The sequence below is a fragment of the Oreochromis niloticus genome, linkage group LG5, assembly GCF_001858045.2.
Source record: "Oreochromis niloticus isolate F11D_XX linkage group LG5, O_niloticus_UMD_NMBU, whole genome shotgun sequence".
In the NCBI taxonomy this organism is placed as follows: Eukaryota; Metazoa; Chordata; class Actinopteri; order Cichliformes; family Cichlidae; genus Oreochromis; species Oreochromis niloticus.
The window spans coordinates 29,323,422-29,340,260 of record NC_031970.2 but is presented as its reverse complement, the minus strand read 5'-3'; the positions used below and the strand labels follow the sequence as shown (position 1 = coordinate 29,340,260).

General features: G+C 42.2%; 1 protein-coding gene across 1 annotated transcript in view; it reads right to left on the bottom strand.

Annotated features, from left to right (window-relative positions):
* The window catches only part of slc25a26 (solute carrier family 25 member 26), a 56,566-nt gene that overhangs the window by 3,519 nt on the left and 36,208 nt on the right, over positions 1 to 16,839 (bottom strand). The window contains exons 7-9 of the mRNA XM_003442682.5: positions 12,134 to 12,203; positions 9,402 to 9,466; positions 2,071 to 2,144 (exon numbers count right to left, since the gene is read on the bottom strand). Of these exons, the coding sequence (XP_003442730.1) occupies positions 2,071 to 2,144; positions 9,402 to 9,466; positions 12,134 to 12,203 (209 nt within the window). The remainder of the gene's footprint in view (positions 1 to 2,070; positions 2,145 to 9,401; positions 9,467 to 12,133; positions 12,204 to 16,839) is intronic.

Here is a 16,839-nt window from a genome sequence, read left to right as displayed (position 1 = left end):
CACCCTGTTTCCTCTGTGTTATCTTTATCTGTTATATAACTATAACTGCAGTGATGGTGGACATTTTTCATCTGAACAGATAGCACAAACCACTGAGCCTCTAACAAGCACTTTCTGTGCTGCACGGCTATGTTTTAGTCTAATATTAAAAAAAAGAATAAGTGACATTTTCTTTAATACTGTTCAGATGTGGCTGAGGAATTCTGGAAGACACAGAGTGCTACATGTATTTGATAAATCCTTGCAAATAACTCCCTCTGTAGTCGACACCTGTGCTACAGGCTGAATTAACATGGCATTCTAGTAAACATGGTTTCTCCCCACTTGTTGCAGAAGGAAACAACAGTCTGTAAAATCTATTTCATCTCTTCTGTGTTTCCTCAGCGCAGCGCTGTAGGAAAAGTTTGAGAATAAGACAGACACCTTTTCCCAGAAATCCTATCTAAAGCAAGAATGTTCTGGAGTCCTCGAGATATTTACGGGACAAAAACAGGGACAGGCTTAAATGATGGGCGGACAGTTGCTCATCATTGTGTCTTTGCAGCACAGCTTTACTGTTTCCTGCAACACAGCATGAGCGGAGTCATGCTGTGTTGCAGGACCAATAACAGAAAAGTACAATTGCACTTTACCACAGGTTTCTGTGTGTGTGAGGTGAAAGCGTGTTACTTATTTGCTTTTCTTCTATTCTGGTTTGCACAAGGAGCCAATCAGAGAGCCTCGAGGACACGTTGCCCATTAGTCTTTATTTTGACATGACTCATAGCCGTGTTTGGTTATCCTGCAGGTTAGTGGGGTAGGCCAGTGAGCTGCACTGCTCTCTCCTAACCCGGGCTCTCTGGGGCATGGCATACACATGGAAGCACTTTAGAGCTTCACTACACAGCAATTGGGCCTATTACCATAATTACAGCTTTAAAGCCCCAGCAATCTGTATCAGGCATGCACCAGTGCAACCACCGGGCCTTTGGCCCTGTGGTAAAACAGACCCCCCCACTCCTCCCCTTGTACTTAAAAAAAAACTTTTTAAACACTCTCCTTTGTTTCTGCATTTAATGTGTCTCTTAGCTCCTCTCTTTGTTCTCATTCTTCACCTTCTGTGGTTACATCGCATCATGGAGGAGAAAAAAGAAAGAAAGAAAGAGTTTGCCATTTTAAGCTTATGGTCCTTGTTCTCCGGGTGCAGCTGAGACACAGCTGAGCGCAGGATGATGATACAGTGAGTGGAATTAGAAGAAGAGGGAGACAAAAAAAAGATTTCCATGTGCTGCAGAGCTTTAAACAGTTCTTCTGTGCTGCAGCAGGGACAGTGGGACTTGTAGTTAGGGTTTTTCCACGGGGGCCTGCCAACTATCAGCTCACTGAGATTCTAATGAAGTCTCAGACGTGATCTTTATTAAAAATGATGCCCAGACTGTTACTAATGTTTGAAAGCGGTTTTAGGGAATCACCCTTGGCTCTGATTGGATTCCAGGACTGTATCCGCTAAAAACAAACACAAAATTTGCTTGTGTGTGCGTGTGTTCGCGAGCCAGAGAAGGGGGAGAGCAACATCCTACTAGCGTTTGGCCCAGCCCCAAACCAAATCTGCTGCGAGCATTACGCCGGGGTGCATCCCAACTAAACGATGGCAGCCTGTACACAAGCAGGCCTATTACTCACCGGGACTGAGGTTTGTTTTAGTGCTGGCGGCCCTCTGTGGACCCCATTAGACCTGGCCTTTTGTCCAGTGCGCATCATAAACACATCAAAACACTTAAATAAACCCTTTCACTTGGCCCCTCGTAACACCTTAATCAATAAGGCGCTGCAGCAAGTCGGCAGGAAAAGCTTTTATACATCTCATTTTTCAGCCGTGGCTGTAAATTCACGCTCCCTGGAGGAACCGCTCTATCAAACTTGATTACGCGAGGGATCGGGAGCCGGGTTAAATCAAATCATGTAAAATACGAGCTTTCTAAAGTGGCCTGGGATAAAATGGTTTGTGTAAAGAGGCTGTTTGGTTTTAAACAATCACAAGGGTCTTTGAATGTTTCACCAAAATCAAGATACACACGAACACACACTCACCCTGCAATGCCCCTACTCCTCCACACATCGTAGAGCACCAGTGGGATGTTGCCGCTCGCTGTGGTTGAGCCGGCCTGTAAAGAGAGAGAGAGAGAGAGAGAGTGAGACAGAAAGAGGGACCTGGAGAGCACAAATAGAGGTGCGATGACTGATAAATTGTCTCCCGTGCTTCCTGCTCCTCAGACAGACACCCTGTTTAGTCTTCCTTAGCCCAGCTTCCTCCAGCCTCCCCCCCCCGTTTCTGCTCATGGACAGCTGTGTCAGCGCAGGTGTCACCTCCAGCACCCGCTCAGAAACACACCCAACCAGCTGCCCACCCAAAAAAACACACTCAACAAGTTCTCCTTGTCTCCCTCTCCTCCTGCCAGTCCGGTCGTTTTATTTATACTAAACAGATTAGCTGGCTAGAGAGTTTTGAATCCATCAGAGTGGAGCGTCACAGGGGTATGAGAGCGGCACAATAAGGCCACACTGGGTTAAGTGATGGTGGGTGGCTTCAGTTTAAAAGGAAGGAAGATAGAAATGGAAGAGGCAGTTGTGAGATTTGAATAAGCAGGAGGGAGCTGAGCACAGGCTTGAGGAGTTTGTCTGTTGGTGTGCACACAGCAATCCATGCTGCAGCTTGTCGAACATGTAGGAAACAGTCTGCAGCATCCGCTGTAAATCGCGAGTAGGATTCATGCTTCTTTTCTTCACGGAAATGGGAAAAACACCCCTATTTCTTGTGTTTCTGTTGGAGACAGGTGGCTGAGAAATGAATCCACCCCCGCCCCCTCCTCTTCTGGCCTGACAAGTTTTCTTTTCCTTTACTGCTGTGGAATGGTGGAACAGGGTGTCCAAAACACACACACACACACAGACACACACACACAGGCCCTGTCTAACTTATGCTGACATACAAAAATATCTTTATGCATCTCAGTTTATGAGTTTCTTCTCCTGATTCGTGTTTTTTTTGTTGTCCAAATATAATATTTAAAAGTGCTTCTTGATGTGTTTTTCTGGGTTTTCTTGCATCCACTATGCTTCCTGTGAAATGTCTGAACAGTAACGGCTGCTCTATAAAGTGTTGCACTGACTCCTGTCTTTGCCACAGTTGGTTTCAGTGGATATTAGTAAACATGGCACTGATGGCAGCAGTGATGAACAGGCAGAAATCCCAAACTCTAAGAAGACCAGTGTTGTGCAGTAGCAGCATAGGAGGTATGAGGCAGCTCTGTGGTACAACAGGCACACTGCCACTGCTGCAGGCAGTCCTGTCCTGGAGGGGCTTTGCTCGTCCAGGGCGGCCTGCCTGGGTCTTGGCTGCGCTAGGCTGCATACTGTACAACGCCAGTCTTTCATTCTGTGTCCTGTGGGAAGGAAACTGATGTGACAAGTTCCAACACCCAGTTTCCCCCCCATAGTCCGGATCTAAAGCGTCTACAGTCAACACCAGACCTGCTCTGTCTGTCTTTCTTCAACGCTCCTGCCTGGACTTGGAGCCAGGAGCCAACCGAACGGCACCAAACCTGAGCCCCTAAAAATGCGATTTCTCCTCTGGCGGAAATACAATCCCGATCAAAAGTTTAAGATCACTTGAAAAATGGCAAAAAAAAATCATATTTTGTATAGTTGGATCTTAACAAGGTTCCAAGTAGAGCTTCAAAATGCAACAAGAAAAAATGGGAGTGAAACAAAACATTTTTTGAAAACAATGCTTAAACTGAAACAGGTTGTTTTACAGCTGATCAAAAGCTTAGGACCACACCTCCAAAAAACCTGTAACACCCCCCCCACACACACACTTTGCCATCAGAACGTCATGACAGTGTGCCTACCTGACAGAAAATGACAATGAATCCACACTTTTGCACAGATTTGGCCTTTTAAATGCATGTGGTCCTAAACTCGTGATCAGCTGTAAAACAGCCTGTTTCAGTTTAAGTGTTGTTTTCAATAAACTGCATGTTCAAAAAAAAGTTGTGTCTCACTCCCATTTCTTCTTGTTGCATGTTGAAGCTCTACTTGGAAGTAACCATGCAAAATATAACTTTTTGCAGTTTTTCAAGTGGTCTTAAACTTTTGATCGGGACTGTATAAATTCTGATGTCAAAGGGAAATAATTTAGAGCTAATTTACTTATAATTTTCACAAAAAAATAGTTTACAATTTCATTTTCAGCACCACTTTAAGAACTGTCAGGACCACTGGTTGCTAATCTGACTGACAGGAAATACATCACAGCCATTAAATATGATGTTTTTCTGGGGGGGGTTTCAGTAATTGAAAAAAAAAAATGCCAAAGATTTATTGTTTCCAGGTTGTGAATATAAACTCAATATCACAGCTTTAAACTGTTCATCATAACTAGACATTTATTGGCATTATTATCACTTTCTCCAACTCCTAAACATGGTGATTTGAGGTTACTGGAGAAAATAATCTGCAGCTTAGTTTAGCGATTGATGTTCATGAAAATTGAAAATCCAGTATCTCAAATTATTAGAATTTTTCATTTCAAGTTTGACTAAATTACAATTCAACAGTATTTATACTCAAAGGTAGTTCAGTGCACGCCGCCATGATTGGAAAGCCTGCTGACTTAACCGTTGTCCAGATGATGATGATGATCACTGACACCCTCCATGTGGAGGATGTTGGCAGAGTGCTGTGCTGAAGAATAAAAAGAAAGTGGACTGGAAGGGGAAAGTGTGGTAGGAACCAGCACAAGCTACAACAACCACTGCTGCTCAGCGGCCCAAAGTCTTATTTTCAGATTCAATTCAATTCAATTCAATTTTATTTATATAGCGCCAAATCACAACAAAAGTCGCCTCAAGGCGCCTTATATTGTACAGTAGATTGCACAATAATAAATACAGAGAAAAACCCAACAATCATATGACCCTCTATGAGCAAGCACTTTGGTGACAGTGGGAAGGAAAAACTCCCTTTTAACAGGAAGAAACCTCCAGCAGAACCAGGCTCAGGGAGGGGCGGGGCCATCTGCTGCGACCGGTTGGGGTGAAAGAAGGAAAACAGGATGAAAGACATGCTGTGGAAGAGAGACAGAGATTAATAACAGATATGATTCGATGCAGAGAGGTCTATTAACACATAGTGAGTGAGAAAGGTGACTGGAAGGGAAAAACTCAATGCATCATGGGAGTCCCCGGCAGCCTACGTCTATTGCAGCATAACTAAGGGAGGATTCAGGGTCACCTGGTCCAGCCCTAACTATACGCTTTAGCAAAAAGGAAAGTTTTAAGCCTAATCTTGAAAGTAGAGATAGTGTCTGTCTCCCGAATCCAAACTGGAAGCTGGTTCCACAGAAGAGGGGCCTGAAAACTGAAGGCTCTCCCTCCCATTCTACTTTTAAATACTCTAGGAACAACAAGTAGGCCTGCAGAGCGAGAGCGAAGTGCTCTAATAGGGTGATATGGTACTACAAGGTCATTAAGATAAGATGGGGCCTGATTATTTAAGACCTTGTATGTGAGGAGCAGGATTTTGAATTCAATTCTGGATTTAACAGGAAGCCAATGAAGGGAAGTCAAAACAGGAGAAATCTGCTCTCTCTTTCTAGTCCCTGTCAGGACTCTTGCTGCAGCATTTTGGATTAGCTGAAGGTTTTTCAGCGAGTTTTTAGGACATCCTGATAATAAAGAATTACAGTAGTCCAGCCTGGAAGTAATAAATGCATGAACTAGTTTTTCAGCATCACTCTGAGACAGGATATTTCTAATTTTAGAGATGTTGCGCAAATGGAAGAAAGCAGTCTTACATATTTGTTTAATATGTGCGTTGAAGGACATGTCCTGGTCAAAAATGACTCCAAGGTTCCTCACAGCATTACTGGAGGCCAAGGTAATGCCATCCAGAGTAAGAATCTGGTTAGATACCATATTTCTAAGATTTTCAGGGCCGAGTACAATAACCTCAGTTTGATCTGAATTAAGAAGCAGAAAGTTAGCGTCCATCCAGGTGTTTATGTCTTTAAGGCATTCCTGCAGTTTAACTAATTGGTGTGTGTTACCTGGCTTCATGGATAGATAGAGCTGCGTGTCATCTGCATAGCAGTGAAAATTTATGCTGTCTTCTAATGATGCTGCCTAAGGGAAGCATGTATAATGTAAACAGAATTGGTCCTAGCACTGAACCCTGTGGAACTCCATAATTGACCTTAGTGTGTGAAGAGGACTCTCCATTTACATGTACAAATTGGAGTCTATTAGATAGATATGATACAAACCACTGCAGTGCAGTACCTGTAATACCTACAGCATGTTCTAATCGCTCTAATAGGATATTATGGTCAACAGTATCGAACGCAGCACTGAGGTCTAGCAGGACAAGCACAGAGATGAGTCCACTGTCAGAGGCCATAAGAAGATCATTTGTAACCTGGGGTTGTTCTTATTTTCTTCAATCAGTGACGAATAGTAAGATGTTCTGGCTTTGCGGAGGGCTTTCTTATAAAGCAGCAAACTATTTCTCCAGGCTAAATGATGATCCTCTAAATTTGTGACACGCCATTTCCTCTCCAGCTTACGAGTTATCTGCTTTAGGCTACGTGTTTGAGAATTATACCACGGAGTCAGGGACTTCGGATTTGAGGCCTTAGTTTTCACAGGAGCTACAGTATCCAGAGTCGTACGTAGTGAGGAGGTAAAATTATTAACAAGATAATCGACCTCTGTTGGAGTAGCGTTCAGATAGCTGCTCTGCTCTATGTTGGTACAGGGCATTGAAGATGATAACAGTGGGTGGATTATATTCTTAAACTTAGTTACAGCACTTTCAGAAAGACATCTACTTTGATAAAGTCGACTCTCCACTGCTGTGTAATCAATTATTGTAAATGTAAATGTTATCAGGAAATGATCAGACAGCAGAGGGTTTTCAGGAAACACTGTTAAATGTTCAGTTTCTATGCCATATGTTAAAACAAGATCTAGAGTGTGGTTAAAGTGGTCGGTGGGTTCTTTTACATTTTGAGAGAAGCCAATTGAGTCTAATAACAGATTAAATGCAATGTTGAGGCTGTCATTTTTAGCATCTACATGGATGTTAAAATCACCCACAATAATTATTTTATCTGAGCTGAGCACTAAATCAGATAAAAAGTCTGAGAAATCACAGAGAAACTCTGTGTAAGGCCCAGGTGGACGATAGATGATAACAAGTAAGACTGGTTTCTGAGTTTTACAGCTGGGGTGGACGAGGCTAAGCATCAGGCTTTCAAATGAATTAAAAGTCTGTCTTGGTCTTTGGTTGATTAATAGGCTGGTGTGAAAAATTGCTGCCACACCGCCCCCTCGGCCTGTGCTTGGAGGTTTCTGGTAGTTAGAATGACTCGGGGGTGTTGATTCATTTAAACTAACATAATCATCCGGCTGCAACCAGGTTTCTGTAAGGCAGAGTAAATCGATTTGTTGATCAATTATTAAGTCATGTACTAACAGAGACTTGGAGGAGAGAGACCTAATATTTAATAATCCACATTTCACTGTTTTACTCTTTGGTTCAGATGTGGATACTGTATTGTTCTTTCTTTTTGATTTTTTATGTTTAAGTTGTTTATTGCTGGTTTTTAGTTTGTTTTTTGTCTGTTTGGGAGCTGACACAGTCTCAATGGAGATGGGTTTTTGGGGGGGTAGCAGGAGGAGAGAAGCTGCAGAGAGGTGTGTAAGACTGCAACTCTGATCAAAGCACATTTTTACTTTACTGAAAAACAAAGGTCCTGGAGTCTGGAGGAAGCATGCAGAGGCACAGAATCCAAGGTGTTTGAAGTCCAGCGATTCATGCAGACTTTTCACTTTTTCACTTCAATTTAATATTAATTCTACAGCACCAAATCACAACAACAGTTATCTCCAGGTGCTTTATATTGTAAGATAAAGACTCTCAAATAACACAAAAAAACCCTAATGATCAGATTAGCCCCTGTGAGCAAGCACTTGGCAACAGTGGGAAAGAAAAACTCCCTTTCAACAGGAAGAAACCCTCCAGCAGAAGCAGGCTCAGGGAGGGGCGACCATCCGCCACAACCAGTTGAGGGTGAGAGGAGAAAACAGGACAAAAGACACACTGTATAAGAGAGCCGGAGATTAATAATATTGAATTTCTGATTGTCATGAACTGCAAGCCATCATCCTAAAATTTAAAACAAAAATGGCTCGAAGTTATTTCACTTTACATGTCATGAATGTAGCATATATGAAAGCTTACATTTTTTGAGTTAAATGACAAAAAATGAAAGTCTAAGATGCACACGTATATTTAACCCTCCTTGTAGTAAAGTGAATGTGGACAGACTTTAAACAGGAAGTAGAAGCGCTTTAAACTGCATAGCAGCACATTCTCGTTTCACTCTCCTTTTCTAAGCTCACCTGTGGCGCCTTTAGTGAATCAAAAACTTGGCCTTATAAAGTTATAACTGAAACTCGATGCAGGCCAAGTCCTCTGCTGGTGGTTAAATTACAGCAGCTGTGTTTCAGATAATGTTTACAGGAAGCTTTTGTAACACAGTGTTCCACCTACAGCCAACGGCTTCTCACCAGAGATCAAGACTGTCGGAGTCTTATGTTAATTCCAGTGTCTCATTAGTTAGGACGAGGTGGGAATGGAACACTGTGTCTTCTCCAAGGACAGTGTAAGTGTGCACGTGCACGTGTGTGTGTGTGTGTGTGTGTGTGTGTGTGTGTGTGCGCGTGTGTGTGTGCGTGTGTGTGTCTGTGGGGGGCCGATTGAGGTTACTCTGAACTCACTACCCTTTATATACACACACACACACACACACACACACACACACACACACACACACACACACACACAGGACAAAGTGAGGGAAGCCAGACATACAGTTAGAGCGAGCCAGAAGAGAAAAAAGGTGGCGAGGAGAGGGAGGAAGAGGAGGATTCGCAGAACACGAGGATTGGGGGAGGATGGGGGGGGGGTCGCCTTAGAAGACGGACATAGTAGGAGAGTTAACCGGAGGGACAATGGGCCTCTGCTTCACCTCTCAGTGACAAGCAGCCTCGGGATGGAAATTCTCATGAAGTAGTAACATGTCCACACTCTTAACACTAACCATTCGAACAAACAGCGTCTTCCCGAAATGGTCCATATTCCAGGTGAGGTGATATATGTGCACGCAGGTGTCACTAATGTCCCGGCGCTACCTCGGCCTGCTCCGGTCCTGCATGCTGACACTGTCGAAACGCGCTCATGACGACTGCGGGGGTCGCTCAGCTCCCCGCCTGGGAGGCATCACCTGACAGCAGTGTTTAAGAATTCGCTGCCAGAGGAGGCGTTGTGCTGTGTGGCCGTGTTTAAAGTGTGTATACCTTTGCGAGCATGATCCTGGTCTTTGCCACGTCAAGAGGAGTGGTAACAAACGCAGCTACCGCACCTACAGAAAGACACATAAACACGTTCAGCAAAGTGCAAACATAAGAGGCCCGTACTCTATGCTCTCAGAACAGACTTTAATATTAAAAATAAACCCATAAAAGAGACCAATTACTTAACCACAGCTACAGTAATGTATTAATTCAGCAATAAACACAAGAACTATTGGCCCTCAACTCCATTAAGTTCATAAAATCATAATATTCCAAGTCCCAGACCTTCCCCTGTTATTAGACCACAAAAACCAGAGACGCACTTCTATTCCCAGCTCCCCCTTTTCTACAGCTTCGTCCAGCCCACGTCTTCCCCTGAGCTATAAACACACACACACACACACCTGATTACATGCACATGCATGCAAAAAAGCCACGCAGACCCCCTAAAACACACACTCACTCCTGTGAGCTTTATAGAGAAGTTCCACCCCAAATTCCCTCCTAACACTCCACAAGTTGGAAGCTGGATAGGCAGCAAAATCCAGAGCAGTCTCCAGTGAGCGGAAGAGTGTGTATAACTGAGAAAGTGTGTGTTACGTGTGTGTCGCCCTGCCACAAACATAGCAACTGTTCTTGGTAAACATATCTATATGGGCCACTGAGGAGCAATGTGACTGTAAGTGAGGTGGAGCTGCAGGAAAACCGCGTTAGGGTTTATAGTTAATAGCTAATTATAATAGATGGCTTTTGTTCTCTGCTGTGGGAGGGGGATAAGTTCAAGAATAAAACAGTACAGCTGTCTTACTGTAGCATGCTTTACTACAATTATCCCAATAAATAATCTCACATGTCTAGCGCTCAATTAAATAATCTAAACTTGGTAAGTGGGGGACGTGAAGGTGATGAAGGTGACTGATATGATGGTGTCTACACAGGCTGAAAGCTGCCATAAATCACCGCAGGATACTCATAGAGATATCTGGGATGATTAAACACGCCTGTGTGAGCATTTCCAGCGTCAAGCAGATTATGTATGAGTGAGAGAGAGTGAGTGTGAAGCGCAATGTTAGGGGAAGTGACTGAAACTTGAGGATCCCTCTTGGATAGCAGCTTGGTCACGTAGGGACGTGAACTTGACTCCTACCCTGGACCCAGAGCACACCCCCCCGCCCCTTCATCCCACATTGTTCTCTCTACAAATACATATTCTCAAACCAATGACCAGGCCGCCTGACTGCTCAAATACTATTTGCATATAGTGAACAGTGCAGTCTTGAGCCACCGATTTTGTATTATTTCATGAGGAACTAGCGAAACAAGGAATTAGGTGCAGCAATTTGACATCATTCACAATTACTAGGTGCACGAGAGGTTCAAGCCAGCTCGTGCAGAAATCCTTCAATAAATCCAAACGGGGTTTCCTCTTTAAAATGACACCCACTGTCACACTTATTTCTTTTGAAGCATCTCTATCTACAATCTTCTTTTCACTGAGACCACAGCCCAGATGGGGGATGGGGCCACGTCCTAATTCCTCAGGGTGCTGTGTTGTGTACTTTCTCTCCATCAGCCACACTTCAATCTCAGCATCACCCCCCCAGATCACCTAACCTCCATCTTCCTGTCCTGTCTGGCACACTGTAGCATTTTAAGAGTTATGGACTGAAAGCTGTAAAAGTCCAATAAATGCTCCACGGACTGGACTGCAGAACTGTTCTTTTGCTGAAATATGTCTTTACATTCAGGTTTTGATTTTTCATCACAAAAAATGCAAGACTGGGTGGAAAGACAGATGGTGCTGCAGATTTTCTTCCATGAAGGACAGCGCTGCTGCTATATGGCCCTGGGTCAAGATTTCAATCTGTGGTTACACTGAAACTCCAAGTACGGAAAGTCACTATAATAAATACAAATAATAAACAAAAAAACTTTTAAATGATAACTGAGAATCAGTTTTACAAACTCTATTTAGTATAAGCCCGTCGTGTTTCACAGTTCCATTTATTCTCCAATTTAATTGGAACCCTACATTTAATTACAACTAGTACAAAAACAACATGCAGTAAAATGTATTACCTCCTGAAAAGGTTTTGTTTAGTTTAATTTTGTGAAATTTTTGTAAAAAAACAAAAGAATTTCCCAGATCTGGGATAAAGAAAGTGCATCAGTACCTCATTTATTAAAAAAAATTCCCATGTGAATTTTGTTCTAATAAACTGTCTAATCTCTCTCTCCCTTTCTTAAAGCAGCCTAGGCTCCAGTGCCCAGGATGTCACAGAGCTGCAGGGGCGCGTGGCCAGAAACGGCTCCAGCTCATGCTTCCCGTCCTTTCATCTGGTTGTCTGTATATCCAACTCATCCAGGGCAAGACAGAACCATAAAGTCTGCAGTGGAATAATGGTCACTGGCTGAATGAGCCGACAACTGTGATAATGAGACTTTTGCCATCTGGTAACACTGTGTAAGAAAAATACTGGAATTCATTTTCTCATTTTCTCCTCAGTCGTCTTTAGCAAATCCCGGGTGGAGGAGAGGATGGGATTTGTCTGCAGAGCTCACACTTGAGAAACCTTGCATTAATGTGGTTTTGGGTAAACTTGTGCTGCCCTCCTGCCCATCTATTCACCTATCTAACATCCATCTGCCCGTACGTCCGTCCATCCATCCCAACCCCTTTCCCTCCACTCCTCCCTCTCCGCCTCTTTCCCAGCACAGCATATAATCCCCTGCACCTGCAACAGCTCCGCACACTGCTGACTGCCAAGAGTAGAGCGTGTGACCTTGCCTCGACGACCACAGAGTCTGGGAGAAAGAGAAGAAATGTCAAGAGAGAGGGTTGTAGATAGAGGAGGATGATGAAAGAGAAAGAAAATGGGGGAAGAGGGAGAGAAACAAAGAGAAAAAAGAGAGAGAGAAAAGACTGCAGTTAGTGGGGCTATCAGACACATTGAAAACATATTGTGAACCTTGGTCTGGTCTGGGGTTTAGAGCCCACAGCTGGGAAATGAGCTGTCCGGCTATTTTTGTGTTGCCTTTTCTCCCCAGTGATGTCATGCTACTTGTTTCCCAAGGAGTGGTGTGGGATCAGAGGGAGGCAAGAGAATATACTTAGTACAACAGGTCATCTCATACTCAGATATTCAGTATAATTATTAAATTATGACATTAGGATATACCGACTCTTTAGTAGTTTTACACCAGGAGCTCAAAATCAATGTACTGGCCAAGCAGCTGTGTCAGTAAACTCCTACTTAAATGCTTCTTTACATATTTCATGGAACATCACAGTAGCAGCTTTATTCTTAGTGAAAAGATGGTTAGAAGTGTTTCACTATTGTCTTTGCATTTCTACATTTTTTATTTAAAATCAAACCGCTTATAAAGGTATTACTAACATACTAACACATAGTGGGGAGGATTCTAAATCCTCTAATTAGCACTAAATACTAAGTACATTTAAAGGTGCTACAGGTTACAGCCTCAAGCTGTACTTAGCATTTAGCACTAATTAGCAAATGTTTAAGCTAACATACTACACATTAGCCTGCTAGAACACTATATTTGCTAAATAGCTTTAAATCTCTACAAGTGTTCATCTCAGACAGTCTACGAATGACTTTACAATTTATTTATTTTGTGGCCAATATACTCATTAAATCTTTCTTTACATAAGTGTTCTGTAGAATATTGGTATGCAAAACGTTGATGTTGTTGGTAAAACTGTCCAAGGTACTAGCCTGCGGTTCTTTTTCAAATTTCAAAGTCGGTCACGGATAAACATTTTGGTGACTGTTACGTCCCCACATACAGTGAATGTGAAACAAATGGAAAATATCCCCCAAAAACAAAACAAAACAAAATAAAAAACAACAACACCTAATTAGCTTGTTAGGGCCATGGATAACTCATAACCAACAACAGCCTCAGCAACGCTATATGATACTAAACACAAAAGCTTGCATGAACTTCACAATATCCAACATAAACATTACAAAAATTTTTTTAATAAAATTAAATTAAAACCCACAAGTATCTCACACAGTAAGAATGGATGAAAATCCCCCTAAAAAGAACTGAGTGACTCACCAGCCAAAAAAAGCCTCAGTAGGTTTTTTTCTAAAGCAGATGTTACAAAAACTGACCATGACAGTCCCTAAACTTTTCTTTTTTTTGTTGTAGGCAAATACCAAAGAAATGTTCTATCTTTAACTTTATGTTTTTTGAATATTTACTCAGCAGTGAGGAAACTTTTGCATGCAACCTAACAGTTTATGTAATTACACTAGATTTTTTTGTGATTGGAGCTGTATTTATTCTTCCCCTGAAATATCCTAAAAGATATAAAAAATTATTTTAGCGTTGCAATTTTACAGACCGAACTACACCGACAAAAAACAGCCCAGAATTGTATCAATAGAATATATTGTTTATATTATATAGACAAGTGTATTTTCCAAGTACTTACTGTGTATAAAAACTCTCACAGTTAAGAGTGGCTACTGAGTGAAACCACCTGATGTTTCTGTTTTAAGATTAAAGTCAGGATGGGAAGGGAGGATGTCTCTTTTTCTGCCCTCACCAGTTTTGGCAAAGGGGCGAGGAGCCCAACTCTGCAAGGTTAGCCTGCGTATAAAATGCATGTGGACAGCTGGGCTGCCTCGGGTGCTGCAAGTAATGATTACTTCTCAGTGAGAGCAATTGAGCAACAGCATGGAGTGATTACTAATATTTTCTTTGTCTATTCACTCCTTCGCAAGTTGAATCTGTTTCATGTTAACTCATTCTACTCTTTTTCTCACACACGTGTGCACAAAGAGTGTGTGTGTGTGTGCATACACAAACAAGTAAACACAAAGAGAAAGAAGGAAGAAGCAAAGGCAGAGACTGTGGATGAGCTCAGGATATGTCATGTGTATTTCATTAGAGGGCAGATTAAAAAGGAGATTTTGTTTTCCACATCAAAGGCCTCACGCTGGGGGATTCCTCTGTTTCTCTCCTATTCCGACTCTCCCCCTCCCTTACTGCCCGTTTCATGAATAAATAATAAGGAGTAAACCTGGGAAAACAAACTTTTTGACCTCTGAACCCTTGTGTCAGGATCAGCCTTTGCACCTGGTTGCCTTCCCACAGGAAAGAGGGCGGTGGGTCTGTGTATATCACGTGTATGTTAGAATTTCTGTCCTGGGAAACTGCCTTTAGTAAAGATGCAGTGCTGCGCAAAAGTCTTGAGCCTCTTTAAAAAACAATACATCTTACTAGGAAAATGGTAAATAGGTGCAAGGGTTAAAACGTGTTTAAAACAGAAGTGGAAACACAGTATATAGTGTAACAAGCATGAAAGTCAATAGGACCACCTTTATTCTTCAACACAGCTTTCCTCTAATTTCCTTAAGTAGCCTTCAGGAATAGTTCATCAAGGCTGAAGGACATTTAAAGCTCTTTTTTGGATGTTATATGCATTTTGTTCCGTCACCAACCCCCGGGCCGGTCTACAAGTCGTTTGGTACCGGGTACCAGTTGAGGCTCGGGTGCGAAATTTATGGTTTTCAGGGTTTTTATCATTAAATCGGCTTCCCTGGGTCTTTTTCCGTGTTGTAGTTGTGTGTCTTATTTTGAAAGAAATATTTATGCGTTACCATAGCGACCGGAGAGCATTAAGGGGCAGAGAGGAGGATGTTACTCTCAGTGTTGTTGGCGCATTTCAGAAGGACGCTGCTAATAAAGTTACACAATTACACAGTGAATTTGCGTTTATTATTATATTTATAAAATACCACAGTTTTTGTCTTGGTCCTATCATTTTATTTTGTTGTACAGTGGTCCCTCGCTATAACTTTTTTTGGTGCAATTTTGCGTGCTTTTTTTTTTTCTTACAGCGCATTGTGTTCTGTGTCCTGATTGGCTGTAGACCATTGTCAATCAATCTTGTGCCGCGTCTCCTTTACAGTACAGAATGCTTCAGCTTGTCAAATTTACATAAATCTTCGATCGTTAGCAGTGTGACTCTGAAGTGCTGTACTGTATGTTTGTAAGTTTTCTCCCCAACAAACACAACAATTTTGACGAAACGTTTTGCACCCTAAGCCGACTGCGGGTGCCTTTGATTCTATAATACTGGACTTGTTTTTCTACGAAGGTTTGAACTTTGAGAGCGTTTAAACAAGAGAGAAACGTGTGAAAATGTCGATGCCTGTCTGAGAAAAGTGTCTAAAGTGTGTAGAGAGGGGTTTTACAGCCTTAAAACATCTATAATAATTGTAAAAAATTTAGCTGGCTACTTCGCAGATTTCACCAGGGACCACTGTATTTACCTGCGACACCTTAAAGGCCTGTCCGTGAAAATATTGTCTGCCATTAAACCGGTCCATGGCTCAAAAAAGGTTGGGGACCACTGAACTAGATGATTGTAGTCCCAAACCATGACACAACCTCCACCAAGCTTTATAGACAGCTGTAGAGACTCACTGTTGTAGCTCTCTCCTGACCTCCTCTGTCCACATATCTGATGATCTGATTTCAGTATCAGCAAACAGTAGATGGATCAACTGAATTTTCGTAAGGACACGTTTTACACCAAGCTGACATATATTAAGCTTTCAGCTAATAGCTCTTTTGGAATCTTCTTGTTGGAGCACAAATACTTTTTTTTTTTTGCTGTGAAACTGTTATCTTTGGTATTTTTATACACAGGTTCTTTGCTAAGTTATCTGTTATATGTAGACAACACTGGTTCATCCCTTGAAACTCAAGGAATGGAGAACTATTGCTCAAGACACTTTACAGAACATAGAAGAAAGCGTAGCTCCTTGGAAGCAAAATATTAGTAAGGAGGAGAAATGACTCCAGATTTTTTACACAGTGCTATATCTCACTGGCTCGTTTTGAGCTCCCATCATGCCTTTGACTCTAAATTCCCTGGATTTTTTGTGGGTCTAAGTTGGTGTTCAATCATAACCTAAAAGTGTTACACCCTCCTGTTTTGCTAATGTTATTTTTGAGGTCAGAACAGATGGAGCAAACTGCGCACTTTATTCTGCAGATGCTGTTGGGAAAACAACAGTGTGAAAACCACAATATTGTGAAATTAATGTGTGAAAGAACCGTGAGAATTATTCACATGGCTATTGAAATCTGGCGTGGAGAAGCTTTAAATCTCAGTGTAGTGACCGATTCCCTCATGATTTACTCCCTGACTACTTCTGTCTGCAAAATGCTGCCTCTGTGATATCCAGATATTTAGATGCTTGGCCATTTTACGACGAGACAACAGCACTGGGTCGTGGGTTTTCTTCATTTGCCTCTCTGTTTTTCCCCTTTCTCTCTGACAGCTGCGCTGCCTCCGTGTGAAATTAAAAAGGAAAAAAAAAAGCCATAACGCAGCACATTACTATGCCGTGAAGCAGATGGGAAACCATGCCACACACATGCACTGTCTCAA